Source organism: Pteropus medius, unplaced genomic scaffold (genome assembly GCF_902729225.1).
Source record: "Pteropus medius unplaced genomic scaffold, Ma_sr-lr_union100, whole genome shotgun sequence".
Lineage (NCBI taxonomy): Eukaryota > Metazoa > Chordata > Mammalia > Chiroptera > Pteropodidae > Pteropus > Pteropus medius.
The window spans coordinates 11,142,163-11,165,040 of record NW_024351729.1 but is presented as its reverse complement, the minus strand read 5'-3'; the positions used below and the strand labels follow the sequence as shown (position 1 = coordinate 11,165,040).

Here is a 22,878-nt window from a genome sequence, read left to right as displayed (position 1 = left end):
TGGTAGGAATTTCAACATCAACAGTTCTAATCTACACTGATGCTGATACAGAAAGTAATGAGTCACAATGACATCAAAAGTTTCTTTATTAATGCTATCAATCAGTGAGCTCTCATTATTCTGCAGGTTCTGAATACCAATTCTTTTCTTTTCCAGATTAAGCTTTGCTTGGCAAACTTATCATGATTTCATTACTTGCAAATTTCCATAAAATTAGACTTATTGTATTTCTACTTAATATACACATAATGAATAAAAACTAGGCTGCACTCAAAACTGTTTCTAATTGCACACTGAAAGGAAAGGATACATTTACGTGTATTCAAGGCCAATTTGGCAAAATCCATCAAAATGTAAAAAGTGAATACCCTTTGACAACAGCAATTCCTACAGATGTATTACCACAAATACATAAAAATATATGTATTAAAAAATGTTCTTAACGGAAGTTTATTAACATGGAAAAAGAGGGAACCATCTAAATGTCCATCAAAAGAGAATCATTTAACACTTTAGAGACTAGGCCAAAAATGAAAAACTATGTAGCCATTAAAGATATATAACCATATTTCCTGATGGAAAAATACTGTGACATAATTAGGAAGTCAATTAAAAAGAAAAGCAATGAAACCTTAAATACTAGACAGGTCAGTGGTTACCAGTGGAGTAGAGAGAATGTTATAATCAGGAAGAAGCAAGGAGAAGAACTAATTGTTGGCTTAGTTAAAGGTTAAATGGGTGCATTAAAGGCAAATCATTGCTGGAATATTCATAAAATTATAGAAAATTTTTTCCACGAAGTTCAAAAGATTCAGAAATTCTAAAATACGGTATATGTATTAGAAATGGTTATAATCATTGAAGGTCCTTAATACAGAAATTATTCTCTTATAATATACTTTTGATTCTGGAAAGGGCAGAATCAAAAGTATATTATAAGAGAATCAAAAAAATTCCAGGAACCCATGCAGCTCTCAGAACAAATTCATATACTGATTGCTTCTGAGTAAATGAAGTTAATTCACCTCAAAAAAGGAAACAATTTATAAAATTATGTCATTTATAAAATAAATATTAAAATGTATATCTCTAGGTACGAAGTACTCTAGAAGTTATTCACAGTATAATAACATTGCTCTTTTTAAAGTATATCTTAAAAGTACTAACCTTTCTGCAGATGACTACTCTGACATTTATATGTGTTCTGTGAGATATATATACCACAGATAACAGGTCTCTAAAATTAACAGCAGGATCTATAGTGGGAAAAAGAAAAAACAAAAATTAAAAAATAAATTACAGAGATAACTGAAAAAAGAACTGTGAGTAACAATTATATAAATGCTGCAATAAATTATTTCATTTTTATTTTTATTTTTTGCTATCAACAACAGATACCCTTTATTTTTTTTCAGCTTTGAGATATAATTGACATAAAACATTAAAGTTAAGATATACAACATGATAATTTGAGATAGATATATATATATATATATATAGTAGGAAATGATCAACACAATAAAGTTTGTTAACATATCCAGCAACTCACAGTTACCATTTTTCTTTTTGTGATGAGAACATTTAAGATCTGCTCTCTTACTAACTTTCAAGTATACAATACAGTATTGTTAACTACAGTCACCACGCTGTATATTAGATCCCCGAACTTATTCACCTTATAACTGGAAATCTGTACCCTATAACCACTTCACCCATTTCCCCCATACTCCCGGCCCTGGTAACCACCAATCTACTCTCCATTTCTATGTGTTTGATTTTTTGGATTTCACATGTGCGATCATTCAGTATTTGTCCTCCTCTGACTTATTTCACTTAGCAGAATGCTCTCCAGATTCTTCCACATTGCCGCAAATGGCAGGATTTTCTTATTTTATTTTTTATGGCTAATATTCCATTGTATGTATGTACACACATACACATACCCAGTATCTTCTTTATCCATTTATCCATCAGCAGACACTTAGGTTGTTTCCATGTCTTGGCTATTGTGAATGATGGTGCAATGAACAGTGGGTGCAGATCTCTTTAAGACAGTAATTTCATTTTCTTTGGATATATATCCAGAAGTGGGATTGCTGGATCATATGGTAGTTCTATTTTTAATTTTTGAAGAACCTCCATACCATTTTCCATAGTGGCTAGACCAATTTACAATACCACCAACACTGCACAAGGGTTCCCTTCTCTCCACCAACACTTATTGCTTGTCTTTTTGGTAATAGCCCTCCTAACAGGTATGAGGTGGTGTCTTGTGGCTTTGATTTGCATTTCCCTGATAATTAAGGATGTTGAGCATCTTTTCACGGACCTGTTGGCTATTTGGATATCCTCTTCAGAAAAATACCTATTCAAGTCCTTTGCTCATTTTTAATTGGATTTTTTTTGCTACTGAGTTGTCTGATATCCTTATATATTTTAGATATTAAAATCCATGATCAGATATTGATTTGCAAATGTTTTTCTTCATTCTGTAGGTTACTTTTTTATTTTGCTGATGGTTTCTTTTGTTGTGCAGAAGCTTTTTAGTTTGCTGTAGACCCACTTGTTCATTTTGAAATTTTTTGTGATTTTGGTGTCGTATTCAATCTATCACTACCAAGACCAGTGTCAAAAAGCTTTTCTCTACATTTTCTTCTAGTAGTTTTATGGCTCAGGTCTTACATTTAAATCTTTAACTCATTTGACTTAATTTTTGTGGATAGTATAAGATATTGGTCCACTTTCATTCTCTTGTATATGGATCTTCCCTTTTCCTAACATCTTTTATTGAAGAAACTACTTTTTCCGCATTGAGTATTCTTGGATCTCCCGACAAATATTAGCTGACCATATATGTGTACATTTATTTTTGGGCTTTTGATTCTGTTTTATTGGTCTGTGTCTGTTTTTATGCCTGCAGCATACTGTTTTGATTACTATAGCTTTGTAGTATAGTTTAAAATCAGGAAGTGTTATGCCTCCGGCTTTCTTCTTTCTCAACAAAAGAACTGTCAGTAATAGTTATAGTTATAATAATAGTTATATACATAGTTATATATAGTTATAGTAATAGTTATATAAATGCTGAAATAATTGTTTCATTTTAAATACAAATTATAGATATGTTCAAATTTTAAAAAGACAATAGGCTTAAAATGTTTGATACCTTCTTAAGCAAACCCTAAATAACTTTTTTTTTTTCTTTTTTTGATTACCTGAGCACACTGTCCAGGCTGCTTGGAACTTATACTATTATTTGTCATTTTATGTATATGTTTTATCTTAACAAGATGGTAAACCACTCAAGACAAAGACCTTACCCTATACCTTCTTAAAGCCCCAGCAACTGCTATAATTCTACAGTTTGTAGTATGTACTAAAAAAAAGGTTTATTAAAAAAGAGACTATATGAAATTAGTGTTAATTCTGTCTTTAAGAATTTAAGCTTCATAAAGAAAAAAAATTTTTTATACATATTTTCTCTGGTGTCCTTTTCTTGTTATATAGAAGCAATCATTTACTATTCACTCAGTCAATAAACATTTACTGAAGGCCTACTAAGTACAACACTGTAATATCCTATGGAGACAAAAATAACAAAGGTACATAAGAAATAGTACCCAAGGAAGGCCCTGCTGAGTTAAATAAGAGGTATTTAAAAAACAACCTGAGTAAGAAGGGAAAAAGAATCTTCTGGAAAAAAAAAATTGAGAAGCAGCAAACAAAACTACACAAGTATAAAGAACAGTTCTTAATAGTTATCAGTATTATCAGCTCTAGTCATACCTGTGTTTATAATTTGATTGGTGAGATTTTTAATGAGAGAAGTATTAATAAGTGATTCACTGAGAAGGAGTCCCAATCCTGAGTAGCCAACTTCTCTGAGTCGAATACGTTGTTTACTTCGTTCATAAACATTCGTGCATTTCAACATTTGTTCCATAACCTGGTCACAACAGTAATATAGTCTTCTCAATAGAGAGAACTAAGAATAGTTTGTCAGGTCAATATTGAATAAACTATTACTGTAAGATGTTTATGGCGCATAATTTTATTCCTTAAGTATATAAAAATAACAGCACTAATGAGGAGCACTCTGTATCATACTATCATAAAAAATGGATTTTAAAATAAATTGGACTGAAATACACATATATTTGAATAACTTATACATTAAAAATTCTAGTTTACATGTATTTCTTGGCAGATAAATTAAAAATTTTCTTTTAATGGCTATGACATAGGTGGAAACAAATGCTGTAGCTTACAAGAGGAACAAAGGTGCGTTCTGAAAGCAAACAAAGATACTTCTACATCAACCTAGTAATCTATTTATGTAACAGTTATCAAAATAATTTTCAATAACAAGGAAACATTTTGTGAAGCAACACTTCCATATGCTAAAATGGGAGAATTAATAACCTCCACACTTCTTAGAGTGAGATTTTTCAAAGTGAGATACTGAAACCTTATATGGAAAGGGTAATTTTGGCAAAATAGTATCATTAACTATCCCTCCATGGCCATTTCTGAAGAAATAACATTTAATATCCATAAAGCAACACTTGTGTGGGCAGATGCTTTAAAGAATGGCCTCAGAGGTCACCATAACCAATACTGGAGAGAGACTAGGCCAGACCATTTTTAATACACCTTTGTTTTTTAAAGTTTAGGGATTTAAAACAGCCATTCCAAACATGACCTCATAAGTAAACTTTATAATCTAACACTAATGATGTAAGAGAAAACAACTGTTCCATAGCAATTAGGCATAATGAACAGGAGAACAAATCATGAAAAAAAGAATGTATTTGGAGTAGAAATATTACTGACTCTTCTACATCTGGTTAACAAAAAAAGATGGAGTGGGCAGCTTCAGCCAAAGTTCAAAGTTCCGGATATTTTGGATAGTTTAATAAAATATGTTCTATATCCTTTGACAAGTTACAAAATTCTCTGCCTCAGTTAATAAATATCCGCTTAATAAAGTTATCGAGAGCATTAAATCAACTAGTATTTGAAAAACGTTTATAGCCTGACAAATAATGAGTGCTACATAAGGTTAGTTATAATCTGCCATGTAGACCCATTGTAAGTCAAAAGGGAGATGAGCGGTTTTATACCGAGGATGGTATGACAAAGTACATTTTGCACTAAAATGATTGATCAAATTACAATATAATTAGTTTTTTAATATGCAAACGAAAACAAAAAATACATGTCATAACAAATTTGACAATTCAAAATTATAAGTAGAAGTAGATATAAAGAAGAATTTACAGTCACAGAATGGATATGTTACAAGTAAATTCATATACCCACAAATGCCCCAAAATATGAAGACATTTAAGAAATATTTATACCTTAAAAATGATTTCTCTCAATCTGTCAGAATACTTCTGATTTAAGAGCAAGGCATATAGTATGTCAGCATTTCCTGGTTCAAACAGCAGTAAGAAAAGCTGACCTCTAATTGGGCTGGTATGTAGGAGACTGAAGATTATATCCAAAATTCCAAAGAGCTTTTAAAAGTAAAAAACACACACACAAAGACAACCATACTCATATATGGAAGCACAAATAAAATCATAAAACAGTTATTTAACTAAATCTTACATAACCTAACGTTCTAGCATAACTGGACTACCTGACGTCTTCTGAACTCTGCCTTTCCCCAGATTATGCTTTTGGCTTATTCCGTTTCCTTTTCTATATCTTCTCAATACCATATTTACCTGCTGAGCCATACCTCTCCTGTTTTGTCCATGTGAAAAGCCATCTCTTCCATAAAGCCTTTCCTGGTCTCCTCAACATGTAATACTCGTCTATAAAAATCGCATAGGACTTTGCATCTCTATTACAGATGTTATCATACTCTTTTTTGTTTCATAATTATTTATAAACCTCTTATCCACTCCTGCCTCCATTAGGCTAAAAGTAAGAATGATAATTCATTCACTGTTATAAACCTACAATGTCTAGTATTATTCTATGTATGCAGTACGTTTTTAATAAATAATTCTTTGGTTGAACTGACCAAGAATATACCATTGGCAATGAATTTTAGCAGGTAACAATTTAACTATCTTGAAATAAATGGCTACTCATTATACTAATGAGAAGCTTTCGAAGTAGTCCAACCATATACTGAAATAGCTAACGTTAACTCATCTATACAATGCCAATTATGAAGTCATGTAACCACTGAGTAGACAATGAATATTTCAAGAAGAGGAATATATATTTGAGTCAACATAAATTAAGGCTGCTCAAATTTGGTGTTAAGTGATATATAGAAAGAACACAGAAATAACAGTAAATACACCTGGGTTCTAGTCCCAAATTTATCAGCTGTGTGACTTTTTAAGTCACATAATCTTTCTGAACATACATTTCCAAAAGTGCAAATGGGAAGAGTAATTCCTGGTCTGTATATTTTATATCAGTAGTTCTCACATTCTACCATGCACCAGAATCACCTGGAGGGTCTGAGTCAGCAGTATATTTGCAGTTCTAAAAAGTTCCCATGTGAAGCTGGTCAGAAACCATATATTTAAGACCACTGTCTTAAAGAGTAGTTCTGAAGTATAAATGACAAATATGTATAAAAGTATTCAAGAATAGAAATACATTTATAATTTAGTCTTTATGCAAAAATTTTTTGAACCTATGTTATGCTAAAATTCATGTTAGAACTCTGCCCAGTAACTTTCATAAGAGGTAAATATACATTATGTGGCCTAAGAAAATAGGCTTCGGAATTGCTAAAGCAAATATTTTCACATACCACTTTCTAGTTCATTAAAATCTTTTGTTACACTGCCATCTAGTTTATTACACTTTCAGTTAGGAGATAAAATTACTTTTTTAATTGCATAATATTGTATGTGACACTGTAAACATTTTACTCTTAAAATATATTTATTTTATATGTATAAGTTTAAAAGATGATATAGTAACTTAACTGTTAAAAAGAAAAAATAGATTATCTCAGACATAATACCTGTTCTTCTTCATTAATAGCAGCTATGTAACCCATAATACTTTGTATCTCTTCATGAGTTCCACCTTTGCACAGAAAATATTTAATTAGTCCATATAAAGAAGTCCTTATTGTTCGAATATCATCTAGAGACAGCTCACTATATTTACAATCACTCCTGAAAAAGAAAGTAAAAGTGCCAGAATTGAAATTTAAAATTTATATTTTTGCATTTTTTTATATAAAAGAATTCATAGTTTAAAAAAAGGTGTTTCCGTATCATTAGAATTCACAATATAATAATACCCTCATAAATTTAATTGAAAAAAAAAATTCATGGTATCTTGACTTCTTTTTCTATTTAAGGAAAACCTTTCAAAGTTAGGAGTTTCAATGACAAAGATATAAACTGTTAAAATGGCTTATATTTACGCAACACTCACTATATGGAAGACACAGTTCTAAGTGCTTTATACATTAACTCATTTAATTTAATCCTCAAAACAACCATAGGATATCACAATTTTATTATCTCCTTGTCACAGACCAGAAAACTTAAGCACAGAAAAGTTGAGTAAGTCACCTACAGTTAGATAATTAATGAAACATAAGATTCAAACATAAAATGATGAACAGTATAGGATCTACTGTTCATCATTTTAACTTCTACACTAACCTACCTCTCTGAGTTAAAGTATATTAGAAGTGCTGGGAAAAAAACCAACCTAGATGTTCTAATCAACTAGCAGGCAGAAAACATTATCGAACTGAAAAGGCATAAGAACATCATACCCATAATAAATCCTAAGTGTATCTAGGAGAAACTGCACACCATACTTCTTTCGGAAAACTCTCCTGCTGTCTTTGATGATGGTGGAAAGATACTGTATATGACCTAAAATAGAAAGCTCACTCTTAAATGATATACCTAAAATAAAGTCACATACATAGTTATAAATTTCTAAAACAACTATAAAATTTTATCAATAGCCTGCTCTCACCAATTCTAAAGGGAAAATCTCCACGGTTCCAAATACGGAAATCAAAGAGTAAATACTGATACATCTGTTGCAGAAGCTGCATGTTTTTCTCTATTGATACCTGTTCAATTAGTAACTGAATTGCCATCAATACATTAACATCCATCAAGGTGTTTGGCACCTGAAATCCAAACAGAAGAGGGTTCTGTAATGTTCAAATAATTGTCGTTAAGCTATAATTTCAAATAAATTATTCAGAACATCTACTAAATACAAAAATCTTGGTTAGGAAAATGTAAACAACTTAAACATTAATTTTTCTAAAATAATGCTGGAACGTATGTTCCTAATATCATATTCCTAAAATAATCTTAAATTGATCAAATATCCCAAACACCAAAGCTAACAAACAAGGTCCTGTAGATCAAAGATAATATACTGTTATGTAAGATACGTAATTGTATAAGGTGATTCAATATAAGTTTTTAAGGTGATTGTGTATATACAGAAATTATAAAATCTGTGAAATAAGTTATATCCACTAATACAACTTAAGCTATAATAGTGTAATTAAAAAACATACTTACTTATTAGGAACAAAAACTCCAACACTAACTGCTAATTATAATCATCAGCCACACCTACAAAATGTTAGACTAGCTCACCTTCTGAAGTAAGGCACCGAGAGTGGCAACTCCATGGGAGTGAATAAGATTGTCCTGGTTAATAGGATGTCTTTGAATAAAGTGTTTTATAATCAAGATAAATGTTGCAACTAAGCTTCTCTCTAGTCTTGACTCTGTGGAATTGTGAACATGTTATTATCATAATTACTCTAATCACTTTTATATCACATTTTCTATATCACAATGCATATTGTAACAAACAAAGATTTTGGTTCAGAAATTTGCTTCCAAAGGTTACTTGTAGAATACAAATAGAGGAGGCAACAACTGCATATTGTTTACTTATATGCCCATGTAAATATTTTTCCTACCATAAATTTAACAATGCTGTCATGTTTACACTAAGAGTACAAACGAAGGATAATCAAGAGTAAAACCAACATCTTAAATTTTGACTAAAGTGTTATGAACTCTCTGAACTACATTAGCAAAATTAGCCATAGGCTGCTTCAGCTACAAATGGTTAGGTTTCTTCCTAACAGTAGCAAGACATTTTAATCTATTTTTCAATTAATTCTCAAATTTATCAATGCCTATTTTGTATTAATTTCATCTTAATACCTGATGCCTTTGTGGCGGTCAATACCACCCAATCTCCTTCTACAGGTGTTATCAATTCAGAAACTGTTCTTTCATTCATTCTTTCAAGAATCTGTCCTTCACTGAAGTGGCTTATTTGTTCCAAGAGAGGAAAGAGTACATTTAATCCACCTATGCAGTTTATGATGTCCTGAAAAAGAAAATTACAATTTTTTCATCTTATAAAACATGGGCAATTTTTTCATTTAATATCTACACAGCACATAAGAGGTTATAATTTACTAAATCTTTAGGCAATGTATAGGACAGTCTAAGCTAAAGGAACCCTCGTATGGCCATATGCTATTAAGAGCAGCCATATCTCAGTGGTTGCCATAATCAATACTCAAGAGAGACTAGGCCAGAACATTTTTACTGCACCTTTGTTTTCTAAAGTTTTAGAATTTCAAACATAGGCAGTACAAACATGACCCCTAACTTGACTTTATAATACGAATGATGTAAGAGCAAAGTGTCACAAGGCAATTAGGCATAATGAACAGGAGAATAAATCATGGGGAAAAAGAATGTATTCGACAGTATAAATATGGCTGACTTCTCTGCTTTTAGTTAACAAAAAAAGGTGGCATGGGTGGCTTTGACCAAAATTCAAAGTTACTATTTTGGATAGCGTAACAAAATATATTTAATATCCTTTGACATGTTATTAATTTCTCTGCCTCGGTTTTTTTATCTGTAAAATGAGGATAATATTTATTCCCAATTTGTAAAGTTGTTATAAAGATTAAGTAAGCAAATACATGAAAAGTGCTTACACAAAGTTAGCTATTATTAACAGCTAAAATATTCTGAACTGCCATGTAGACCCAGCTTAAGTTTGTAAACAACCTCTTCACATTCTCTGCCTATTTTTCATATTGATTTTTAAGAGTTTTATGTAGTAAGTAAACTAGCTTTTGGGTGGCAAGTATTTTTTTCCAGTTGTCATTTCATATAAGTTTGTCTTTGATTTTGCTGCAATATAAAAATGCAATAGTCTTCTTCTTCATAATTCTGTTCCTTTTTGATTTCCACATAGCTATAACTCAACTAAGACTGCTTTGATTTTCAAATATAATGTATGGCACAAGTAATCAGCTTTCTATACATAAGTAATAGAGCTAGCCTTGTAAAATCACTCTTACAAATGACAACAAAAGTTACCTTATGAATTGGCAAATACGCCATAAATTTTAGTATGCTAACGAGAATAAGTATTCTTCTCTCAAAGTCAAAGAATAAAAGAGCTTATACTTCACGAATAACATGAGATTAATACTAATTGATGTATTCATCTTTACACAGGCTGAATTATCTTAATGGCTTCTGTTCCACTGAAAGAATGAGCATATTTGATTGTTGTTAAGTGACTATAATATAAAAGGGGTTTTTGCTCATTTACCAACAAGTTCCCTACAACTATCTTTTATACTTCTTTTTACTTAAGCTATAATTTCTATTTAAGATATCCTTTAAGGAAACATTATATTTTAGAAATAGGATAAAATCTCTTTCATATTAACACAAATAACACTAATTTAATCACTCAGTCGACAATGTTATTGCATATCCCTGTGCCAGGCACGGTAAAGAAAGGAGTGGTCCTTCCTTTGAAGGTCTTAAGGATTACTGGAGAATCGAGCAAACACACACTTACTATTCACCATAATAAGTGAAATGATAAAGTGCTACAGGTACCCATGACAAGAGCAGTTGACTCAGTCTTGGAAAATAAGTAGAGGCCTCTAGATAGAAACAAAGACATTATGTCCAGCTGAGACAAAAATATGAGGCACATGAAAAAGGCAGACAAGATATAGTTAGAGCAGGATATGAAGAAGAGGAAAAATTACTCATCTTTAACCTGAGAGAGGAAAGATCTGAGTTTGTTTAAAGCTGAAAGACAGGAGACTATAGACAGGGAGTATATAATTCAGGAGAAAAAGGATAATCAATGAAGTCTATAAGGGGTTGAAATTTGCCACATAGTTTTAGAGATTAAATACCTTAAGTGGAGCAGTAAAGTAAGGCAGTATCTTTTTCTCATGAAAAGTGTTAAGCTCATGGCAGTTTAAAATTAAGTTTCAAGCAAATCAAACAGTCATTGAACTACTTATTTGCTCATCCTTCAAACTGTGTGTCTTGCCTGAAAACATTTTAACTGAGCCTTATTATTCAGATGAATCTGGTGGTGCTTAAAAGATAAACTCTTCTAAACCAACTTCCGGGCCATGGACCAGTACGGGCCACAGAGCAGGAGGTGTGCAGCAGGCGGGTGAACGAGCAAAGCTTCATCTGTATTTGAAGCTGCTCCCCAGCGCTACCATCACCACCTCAGCTACACCTCAGATCATCAGGCATTAAATTCTCATAGGAACACCGTCCCTGGTGCCAAAAAGGTTGGGGACCACTGTTCTAAAGGATCTGTAAACATATATAATATGTTGCTTGTCATTTATCATTAACTTACCTTAATGTCCCAGTTTACTACTTTGTTTCCTGTTAACCTTCCATGCAAACAATTAGTAGATAAATCAAGACAGATTGAATTTTTGCAGGCCTAAGAATAAAAAAATATATATATGGCAAACAGCTAAGCACAATGAAAACAAAATACAACTTTTACTATTCTGACTGTCTCTTAAAAAAATCAGGATCTAGATTCGAAAGTACTCATTCATCAAATGCAGATCATTGCTGCTTGTTACGTTATTCATCAGTCATATAGTTTATCATTTTTTCTCTTTTAATATGCAAATTTTTCACTTTTAAAAAAATTCAATGTTTTATTCTCATTTAGTACTTCCCTAAGCGTAATTTCATGATACATATAAAACATGTGACTAAAGTATGAGATAGTAGGAACTACAGAACAGAAAAATATATTACAATATAAAAAACCAACCACAGGCATAAGACATAATATTTTCTCTCATATTACTGACATTCTGTTATAGTCAGATGAAGAGCTTAGTCTGCAACTCAGAAATTCTTAAAGTTATTTGTTACCTTCCATAAAGGCTTATAAAGCAGGTAACTTCACATTCAATCTGTGAATTTGCAGACTAAAGTATCCTTGAATGTAATCCCCATTGCAAAAGGAAATAAAGAAACCTGTAAATGTTAACACAGATGATGTGGCTGTTTTTTTCCTCTTAAGGCAACTGAGAAAAATTGCTTTAATAAAACAAATGTAAATTGAGTTTACTTTTAACTCAACGTGAACTGCGTTAGTCTCAGAGACAGAAATGTCTTTCTCCTGTTACTATCTTAGTGTAGGTACCTGTGTATCTATGACCTAATTTCCTAACGGCATGGGTGCCTCCAGTCTCCTAACCCTCTAATCCAACGTTCACATTGCAGCTTGAGATCGTTTCTAAAATACAAACCTGATCACATTACTCTAGTGCTTAAAATCCTATCCAAAGCCTGCAAAGGATTTTTGCTATAATCTGGCCTCCTCCTGTCCTCTAATCTCATTTCCTGCCATCTTCTCTTCCTGCTTAGTCACCTACACCCAAATACATGTAGAATCCAGTTTTATAGCCTCTGCCTTCGTAGGTGCTGCTTGCTACACCTTGCACATCTTTCTCTTCACCTTTGCCTTTTAAGTCACAAATCAAATCATCTTTTCTATGATATTCTAACCTCCTGGAAGAACCAACCACCCTTCCTTTGTATCTGCATTGTATTTTGTACATAATTTCAACACAGAAATATTGTATTCTGGTTAAGTATATGCATTAAACAGGCCGGCCAATCACTAGAATTATGAAGCTAGACAGGTTACTTATCTTTAGTCAGTTTCAGAGAACTAGAGCTTAGAAATGATAGAGGTAACACCACTTAACCCTTAGAGCTTTAGTGAATATTAAGTGAAACAATACACATGAAGCATTTAACATAGAGCTTAAGATAAACACTCAATAAATAGTAGCTAAAAAGAAAAACGCTCATGAAATTATATTGCACTTATTTTTTACATATTTATTTCACTGTAGATTTTAAGCTTCTTAAGCCAGAGGTTTTAATTTTTTCATCTTTCTATTCTAAAAGTTCAGAAAATTCTTGGCACAGAGAAGACACTCAAAACATTTTTAAACAAATGAGTAGTTAAACACCTCCCAAAAATAAGTGCAAAAATCAGAAACTGCTGTCAAAAAATCCCCTACAGTAGCCTTTTCCAAACTTGCATTTGTTACTAAGTGAGGTAAAAAAACAATGTTCTATGTTCAAATAACTAGTAAAAAAGTAGGATAAAACAAAAATAAACTAGTTTCTTTATACCATGATTTTTCAAGTGTATCATCAATCTCTAAGAGAGATATACTAAATGCAACATCCCCCAAACTTAACATAACCACAGAACCCTTGTATCACGATATATCACCATTTTCGAGAAGTATTCCTCCAATAAATTGTCTTATTATATATATTTATCATGTTGGGTTTCTTGAGGAAAAGTACTAATGGCTTTTTATAATGTTACATAAATTTTACTTTCAATCTTTATTTTTCAAAATTACTTTGAAAAGAATACGGCAACCATAATGCCAAAACGACACGTCTAGACATATACCAAATATATTAGTGAAATTAAATCTAATTATTTCTTATCTATTTATACTAGATAGTTGTAATGAAAATAAGTATAAGATATAGTCCTTTTAAGTTATTAAGAAATAATTTAAAATCTAGTTTGGCAAACAAAAAAAATCTTTGAGAAAAAGTTAGTGGTACAAACAGGAAACAAAAAGAGACATAAACAATGTATGAACCTCGAATGGATCCAGGATTAAATTTTTTAATTTAATTTTTTAAATTTGTTTAAATAAGTATTTTTGGGAAAACTGGGAAATTTTGAATATGGGTTATGTAGTACATGAATTATTGATAATTTTCTTAGGTTAATAATCATGTAGAAAAGTTAGGAGGAAAGTGTCTTGACAGCTATGTCAATCTGCTTTCACAAATAACTTCAGATAGATAAACACAAGTGTGGCAAAATGTTAATCACTGGGAATTCAGGTGAAGAGTACACAGGATTTCACTTTACCATTCTTTCAACTTCTCTCTAGGTTTGAAATTAATCAAAATAAAAAGTTAGGGGGAAATACTAACTGATAAGTAAATTGTATTAGCTTAAATATAACAAGTATTCGAAGTAATACATTATAGCCATGTATTAGCAGGCTAAACTAGAAAAAAAGATTCTATAATGTATAATGTCATACAGCAAAAGCATTTTCTGGGTCAAGGTAACATTGACTATAATTAAGGCAACTGATATTGTTTATGCCACTTCTCCCTTTTCTTCCTCCCAATTCTATTTTTTGATCTTTCCCTCAGCTCTTGCTAACCTTTCCTCCAAGAAAAAATCATGCATGGCATACAGATAGGTGGTTTCTTTTTTCTCCTTCTTAAGTAAACATTTTGTTGTTGTTGTTTTCTAACATCATATTTTAAAAATTAACAAAGAAAATGTTGAACAAATTCTGTTTCATCTACCCTTCCAAAAAAGTAGGGGAAAAAAGTTTAAACAATTTTATTTACTGCAGTCAATTCATTAGTACAAAGTCCCACTACCGCTATTCCAAATCATACAATTGCGATGACATAATGATCACATTTGAACCTTACTTGAGAGGTACACCTTTATTTTTAATGCTTCTCATCTTGCTTTGAAAATTAGTAATTTTTTAATGGCAATTCAAGCCTCTTTTTCTCAATTACCCACTGAAATGAGAAAAATTAAAAACAAATTCTAGTTCGTAGCATTTGACAACTAGATAGACAGTCCATGCTTTTATTCTGACCTTTGCAGTGTAGTGAAGAAGGACATTACCAGGCAGGTCGGTCATGTCAGACTCTTGATATTTCCAAGGGCTTAAACAGTTTGGACCTGAAAATTATTTATACATATACACATATCATTGAATAGATATGGCCTCTTCGGTTCTGTGTAATCAGAACAAAATTTAAAATTAAGCTGTTTTAAGCTACTTACATAACACAGTTAAAACACACTAAACAAAACATACTTTATGTTTATGTCACTTCTAATTCAATGTAAACCTAAAAAAGTTGGGGGTGGGGGTGGAAATGGATCAAGCTCATCTATAGAAAGGAAATTTATACAACTAATATCAAATATAACAAAATTTTATCTATTTATTCAGCTAATGTACACAAACTCAAAATTTTAAGACAAAATAGCAAAACAATAATGTGAATAGATATCAAAGAAATGGAATACCAAATGAGTAGGAAAAATTCTTGACTTTACTAAAAAAAAAAAAAAAAGAAAAAAAGAAAGAAAAAATACAAATTAAAATAAGGTTCTACATTACATCAACAAAGGAAGGAAACGGTAGTGAGCGTTCCATCTTAATGAGGCTGTGATGAATCTGGTACACTTATATATTACTGTTAGGGACTGTCAACTGGTATATATACCTTATGGAGACTATGTAGCATGTATTGAAAGCCATAAAAATATTTACACACTTTGAATATTTATCCTGAAAATTTATCATAAGTAAATCCAACAAAATAAGGAAAAAAAACAATCAGTACAACAGTTCTTCATATTTAATATTTGAAGTCTCCATCAATATTAAAAATTATAAACAGCCTAAGTAAATCATGCATTATGAATCCAATATAATATTGGGCAGCCATTAAAAATCATTATGAACACTATATAATAATTGTTATTTATATGAGAATTATAAGTAGAAAAAAACTAGAAGAACAAAATCCAAACTACAGAGTTGAGATGATTACACTAAATGACTTATTATTAACCTGGAATTTATTTAGACTATAAACTTCAAACACTGTGGTGAGTTTTAAACTAATGAGAAGTTTCTAAACTTTGAAAATCTAAACATTCTCATTCCTCTCAAAACTCCTATGTAATATAAAAAAGAAATGTTGACAAATAAACTATTCTGCAGAGTTAATATATATGACTACCTAGAGGCTTAACTCCTGAGCAATCTACTAAAATACAGATATAATTTTAAAAATAGTTATGATCCAATAACAATCTGTGTATATTTAAAATCATAGCCAAAAGATAAAAAGCCAAAATAAAAACAGCTCATAATTTTATCTAACAACTCCTAATTCCACTGCCTTCATGAATTCTTCAGGCGTATTCATATGCAAGTTATAAAAATTCATTTTTATATGACAAGTTTTGAATTGACTCATATGATTTTAGAATCAGTCGTGTAATTTCTTATGAAAACAGGCTTATATTCTGTTTCATCAATTTACTAAAATCTGTCAAAAGTATTATAGAATAAATTGTATTTCCCCAAAATTCATATGTTGAAGATATAATCCCCAATGTGACTGTATGTGGCAATAAGGCCTTTAAGGAGGTAATTAAGGTTAAATGATATCATAAGGGTCAGGACCTAATCTAAAAAGGGTACCTTATAAAAAGAGGAAAAGACACCAGAGATATCTCTTGGCACATATACAAAAAACAGATTCCATGTGAGGACACAGCCAAGAAGGCAGCAATCTACCGGCCAGGAATAAAGGCCTCACCTGAAACCACACCTGAGGAAAACTTGATCTTGGAATTCTAGCTTCCAGATTTGTAATAAAATAGTGTTTAAGCCATCCAGTATGTAATGCGTTGTTATGGCAGCCATAAGAAGCCAATACTAGGTAGATTTATGGATATTTGAAATACTTACCAAAGGCCTGCTTTATTTGTCTACCAAAAAGAGTATGGTGTACTATAATTAATACTGAATAATAGACTTGAAAATGTTAAGCAAGTAGATCTCAAATATTATCAATACACACATAAAAATGGTAATTATGTGAGGGGACAGAGGTGTTAACTATTACAGCAATCATTTTGCACTATATACATTTACCAAATCATCATATTGTACACCATAAATGTACATACATTATATGTCAGTAACATTTCAATAAAGCCAAGGGGGAAGAGTATGGTGTATAGTGGGCTTCCTCTTCCTTTTTATCTTCAATTAAATACATTCTTCATATTTAGACAGAAAAAACTAAGTTTTATTAAATAGTATGACTATAAATACTCACCTGCCAAATATAATGCCTTCACCTGAGGAGGCTGTAGTGCTTCATAGAAGATGATGACAGACCCTAGCTGACCCTCCAGAGATGTGGGACATCCCCATTCACTGTCCTGGGTCCCAGCTGATATCAATTTGGTAACCAATTTTGATTTTTCAGTTGTTCCTCCCCAGGAGGCTGATGACAGAATTCCACCAAATGATGTCCGATGAGGGGTAATGGGAGAAGAAAAAGGTGGATCTGGGATTTGGGATGGTGGAGGAGTGGTGGTTCTTTGTCCAGCTGAACCAATGCAGCAGGAAATAAAAGGCTAAAAATTAAGAAAGAAACAAACAAAACAAATTACACAGTTTAAATTATATATCTATCCTCATTTAAAATGAAACAGTACATAAAATCAAGCAAATAAATACAGAAGAAATCACTACAGAAGTTACTTTTGGCCTACTTGATTTGGATGCATTTATAACTCACTTTATATCCTTTTGTAAATTTGGAATTTTTAATGAATGTATATTAACAAAAAATTTTTAACAACTTTACTATATTCTAAAATAGAGAAAACTACTTTTTTCCTTTCAAATTTATGAACAGAGAATGACACATCGGTATAATGACACTAATTATAGGTTATGGTGAAATGGTCATTGAAATGAACAGCAACAAGAAGTTCCTAGAATACTAAGACTGGGAAGTAATCTAATCCATTCTATTACCTACAGAAAAGGCCATTTCAAAATTATTCTCAAAGAACTTTTACACTAATGTTCATTAAGAGTCACCCTAGTAAATAAATTCTATCCTATACCTAATGACAATGTAAAGGTTTAAAGTGTCTAATTTATTAAAGTCCATCATAATAATCCCTAAGTATTTTGTATACCTGGAGAACTTTATTAAAAGATCCTTTGCTCTGCTCTATTCAATTTTTTGGCTTTCCGATGGCTGTTACATGTCTTTTTTTCTAAGTGTTTAATTACATTGTTTCTTCCTTGAATTGTTTTTTCTTTCTTACATGTTGTCTGACTTCATCTAAATGACAATAGGCTAACAGAATTAAATATTAACTTACTATATAACTTCGTATGTAGAAAAGACAAAAATTTATGGGCACACATTAGAATAAAGAGAACCTTCTATATTAGATTGAAATTTTTCAAGAGGTTTCAGTCATTTGGTCCCATAAAGAGTACGTTAGATGTGCTTACTTCATTCATGGCAGGAAATCTGAGAGGGGCGGAGACCTTCTGTTGTCCATTATCGTAGATATAGACAAGGCTCTGACCAAAAGGCCTTTTTCCAGGCATGTGAACAATAGTTATGTTGTGCTGGTAAAGTAAAATACACATTCAAAAGGTGAAGAGCACATTAAGTTTTTGGAATGACAAATGTTTTCAGAGTATTACTCTAATTAGTTTGTGTAAATAGCAGAACATTAAGATTAAGCATAACTAAATACTGATTAAAACCATGATTTTAAAGTGAATAATACTTTTTTCTGTAGTACTATAAAAGCACTATGTCTATTCTAGAAAATCTACACACAACTGTAATACAGTATCTTTTCTGTACTTTCCAAGTCTATGAGTATTCTTTAGAATCAATTTTTCTAATAAGAATAATCTTTTAAAAAGCAACAGAAATACATTTTAACAATTTATATCCTCACTTTAATTGAACTTCAAAATCAAATTTGATTCTAAAAAAGTTAAGAAATCATAACATTTCATTTTAAATTTTTAGCAGAAAAACGATTACTGACATTTACAATGATGATGTAAATGGTATTAACCTCCTCATAGATGAACTTCAACATGAACAGAAAGTGAAAATTAATCAAGTCTCAAAACGCAGCTGATAGCACTTTATGTACATGCACCAAATGTGTTTTTTAAAGGAAAAAAATCAAGAAGTTAAACGTGATGCCCTAAAGCCTTACCCAGAGGGAATCACAGAAACTGTGGTCAGGAAGCATAACTGTTGCATATTCTCTTTTTGTGCATACTGCCACAACCAACATACCTGAATGGGTAATAAAAGCTTCAAAACCCATGCCACTTCCTGTAAAAAAGCTAACAAAAATACATATTATCAGAACTTTTGAAGTCATTTGTTTAGTTTTATCATCACTGAAGCACACAAAACTATAATGTCATCATGAATATCTTTATCAAACACACTGTGGCTTACATTTTGTTGCCACATATCAGTCCAACCTTGTTTCAAAAATGAATTTTAAATCTTTTTTTTTTTTTTGGCATAAGAGTTTTAGTAAATTATAAAAGGTAGCCAGCCTTATAAATGGAATTCCATTAGCAAACTATAGTAAAGCTATAAACTTTCAAATCTTCAAAATTCTTCCATATTAAGATTCTAAAAGCATGAGTAAAGGTCTTAAAATCACAAGGCATATTAAAAATTGCTACTGAAGTTACTAAGTTTGGATTTATATATACATGGTTTTCTGGTCTTTCATATAACTATATAGCGCTCTCAATGGAACAGATGGATTACCATTCATTTTCAAGATTATTATTCCTTTTTTCTTCATTTTTACAGTACTTTAGGAAGGAACTTGTTTCTAAACTAACCTCGGAACTTAACTAGCAAAATATTTGAGATGTACAATTACTACTGTGAAAGCAAGAAAGCACTTAAACTGAGTACACTCTAAGGATGAAGAAGCTTCAAATAAATTATTGTACATTTATTTAAAATCCAGATGCTTGGAAAAGCTTTTTCCTATTTAAGAAACACAACATATATTGTATGACAGAATTCATTTATATTCCATAACTTGTATCAGTACCTGTATAATTGTTTTCTCTTTCCTCCTTTGTTAGCATTGCCAAGAGTCGACTGGTCCTGATCTAAGCAAAACCAAGCATTGAAGGAAAAGGCAGACCCTGGCCATTTCTGTATAGAAGGCACAGAAATTCCTGCCATACTATGTGACAAATTGAAATATTGCAGTGCACTCTCTAGACTTTGTTTTCGAGCCATTGTCAGGATTGCTCGAGTCACGGGAGTAGTATATGGATGAATACACTCAGATTCATCCACCCTCAGCAATCTTAGTAGTTGACGGATTTCTTCTGAGCTTACTGACTGACTCCCCAAGGAACCATGAAGTGCAATCAGGTTCTCAGCACAAGTTCGATGAAGGGAAGAATGGGAATGAAGGGCTTCAATGATTCTAATTCCCATGTTTGCATTGACACAAACAGTTCGGCTCTGTCTATTAATACAACAAATTCTTTTCAGCCAATCAGAGATGAAGATCTGCAGGTCATGGGATTCTAGCTCTGGAAGCCACTGAATAAGAAGCAAGAGAGGATGGACATTACTAATGCCCAAAATCCCAACTGAAGTGTGATCACCCTCTACAGCCTGTAAGGCAACGTAAGAGACAAAGGTTAGTTACCATCCTTGATATGGAGATAATGGAACTTCTTTTAATAAAGCTAAAAAACTCACCATATTCATAAGTTCTTTCAGTAGTTCCAGTGGTGGCTGACCTAGGGATTTTAATACTTCAAACATATGTGTATAACCAATTCTTTCTTTAAATACTTCCTAGGAGAGGGAAAATAAACACATCAATCCAGATTTTCGAAGACTAGATTTGTTGAAATATTTTCAAAAGTGTTAAATACTACCCATTTAAGGTTATTAACTTAATATTAAAAAGATTATGAGTTCAACATTTTGTTTTCTCAAATCGTGCTGCACCTTAAAATAAACTTCATTTACCTTTTGGAATACAATGTTACAATAACCTATCAACATGTAAAATAAATGAAATTAGCAATAGTTGTACATTATAAATTATATCACTTACTGATTAGATCGCAGAACACTTCTTTTACCTTCTTCACTTGATTTGTACTAAGTACAGTGTTATATGATGTCAAAATAAAAATGGAAAAAAAAAATGAGGAGAATCTGGGGTAAGAGGAGTCAGATAGCAGCCTCAAAGGTATAAAGAGTCTTGGCAATTCTGAGTACTGACCAGAAAAAAACTGGGTAGTTTTCTCTCTACTCTTAGTATCTAAATGGTCTGAATTATCTGGAACATTGAGTTCATTTTAGTAAGGTCTAAGCCATAAAGGAAAATATAAAGACAACCAAAAAATCCTCATAACACTAAATTGGTCCAGTAAAGGAGGCAGAAATATATACACTCATTATCAAATCAAAAGATTTAAACAAAATGAGATTGGCTCTTTCTGGGGAGGGGAACTAGTTGACTGTGGGCCAAGGGTAGGAAGAAAATCTTTTTCGAAAGGTATGTTGTAAGTCATCTTTTTAATTTTAAATCATGCAAGGCATAACAGTATAAAAAAGTTGATATTATAAAGACTTGAACATCATTTTAGGTTTGAATTTCATAATATAGTACACGCAATCCATTATACTTATAAACCAATTAGAATTTAAAATGATTTTCCTTACAGAAATTGTTATCAATGGAGATTAGATTCCCTAGCCAGCCTGTAACAGCCTCTTCAGCAGGACTCTAACCAAGAATTATAAATATAAATAGCAACATTTACAGGGAAAAAGTTAAGTCTCCTAACAAAAACCAAAGCAGAGTAAGGAATACAAAGGCATGGCTTAGGGAACAAAGAATAATTCATTCATTTCTGGAACTAGAAAGGGTAAGGCATGAAATTTATAGAGGTGATGGACTCAAGAAGGTAGAATGGTAATAATAGTAATAGACAATGACATTTTTAAGCACTCTCCATGTGCCTGGCATTATGTTTACCACTTTACAAATATGATTTCGCTAATCCTTAAAACTATTCAGTGAGAAGACTACTAGCACAAAATCAGCATAAGCAGATAGCAAAACAATCAGAGGTAGTAAACAAGAACGAAAAGAAAATTGTGAAGGTTAGTGACTATACAACAATCAAGCAGAATTTCCATGGCCATCTGGAAAAACAAGTCCCAAATTGGTAAGGCTGTTGACATGTGAAAAATGTTCATGTCTTAGTCCAACTGACCAAATAGTGAGTGATTATTCTATTAATGAAGAAAAATTATGATATAAAATTTAATTCTTTAAATACACTACCACAGAACACCAGTGTTCTCTTCCCATTTGTTGACTGACGCTGTAAATCCCTACTAGTTTGCAGTTCAGTCATTAATGTCTTAACTAATCCCAAACCAGGGACCGTAGGTATCTGTCTTTAAAATTATTAGCAAAATGATTCCCATCTAAGATGAGATATTTTGTGAACTATTTTATTTCAGGCATGATAACATATTTTCATACATGACTTTGGGAACTATATAATGAAAACTGGTATATCTAAGGTAACACTTTAAAGCTTGGAGATATCTGTTTCACCTTAGCAGCTGGAGATTTGTTCATTACTGCTGTCAGAGCCTGGATGGTTGATACAGCCAGACAATCCAACTGTCCCTGAAACACCTACCAGAGGGGGGGAAAAAGGGCAAGAAATTAAAAATGTGCTCAAGATTTGTATTCAGTTAGGAAACCTTTGTTCTGAAAACCTGAAAAAATAATTACTTAACATGCAATACATTCCTCTTC

The 22,878-nt window shown here is 31.8% G+C and overlaps 1 protein-coding gene across 2 annotated transcripts in view; it reads right to left on the bottom strand.

Annotated features, from left to right (window-relative positions):
- Window positions 1-22,878, bottom strand: part of NBEAL1 (neurobeachin like 1) — a 128,383-nt gene that overhangs the window by 65,987 nt on the left and 39,518 nt on the right. For both annotated transcript variants that reach the window (XM_039844472.1, XM_039844473.1), the window contains 16 exons: window positions 22,672-22,755; window positions 20,787-20,885; window positions 20,119-20,699; window positions 19,249-19,381; window positions 18,518-18,637; window positions 17,316-17,619; window positions 15,044-15,129; window positions 11,698-11,787; window positions 9,210-9,378; window positions 8,628-8,761; window positions 7,984-8,143; window positions 7,775-7,877; window positions 7,004-7,160; window positions 5,364-5,522; window positions 3,787-3,946; window positions 1,168-1,256 (listed from right to left, as the gene is read on the bottom strand). In XM_039844472.1, the coding sequence (XP_039700406.1) occupies window positions 1,168-1,256; window positions 3,787-3,946; window positions 5,364-5,522; window positions 7,004-7,160; window positions 7,775-7,877; window positions 7,984-8,143; window positions 8,628-8,761; window positions 9,210-9,378; window positions 11,698-11,787; window positions 15,044-15,129; window positions 17,316-17,619; window positions 18,518-18,637; window positions 19,249-19,381; window positions 20,119-20,699; window positions 20,787-20,885; window positions 22,672-22,755 (2,628 nt within the window). The remainder of the gene's footprint in view (window positions 1-1,167; window positions 1,257-3,786; window positions 3,947-5,363; window positions 5,523-7,003; window positions 7,161-7,774; window positions 7,878-7,983; window positions 8,144-8,627; window positions 8,762-9,209; window positions 9,379-11,697; window positions 11,788-15,043; window positions 15,130-17,315; window positions 17,620-18,517; window positions 18,638-19,248; window positions 19,382-20,118; window positions 20,700-20,786; window positions 20,886-22,671; window positions 22,756-22,878) is intronic.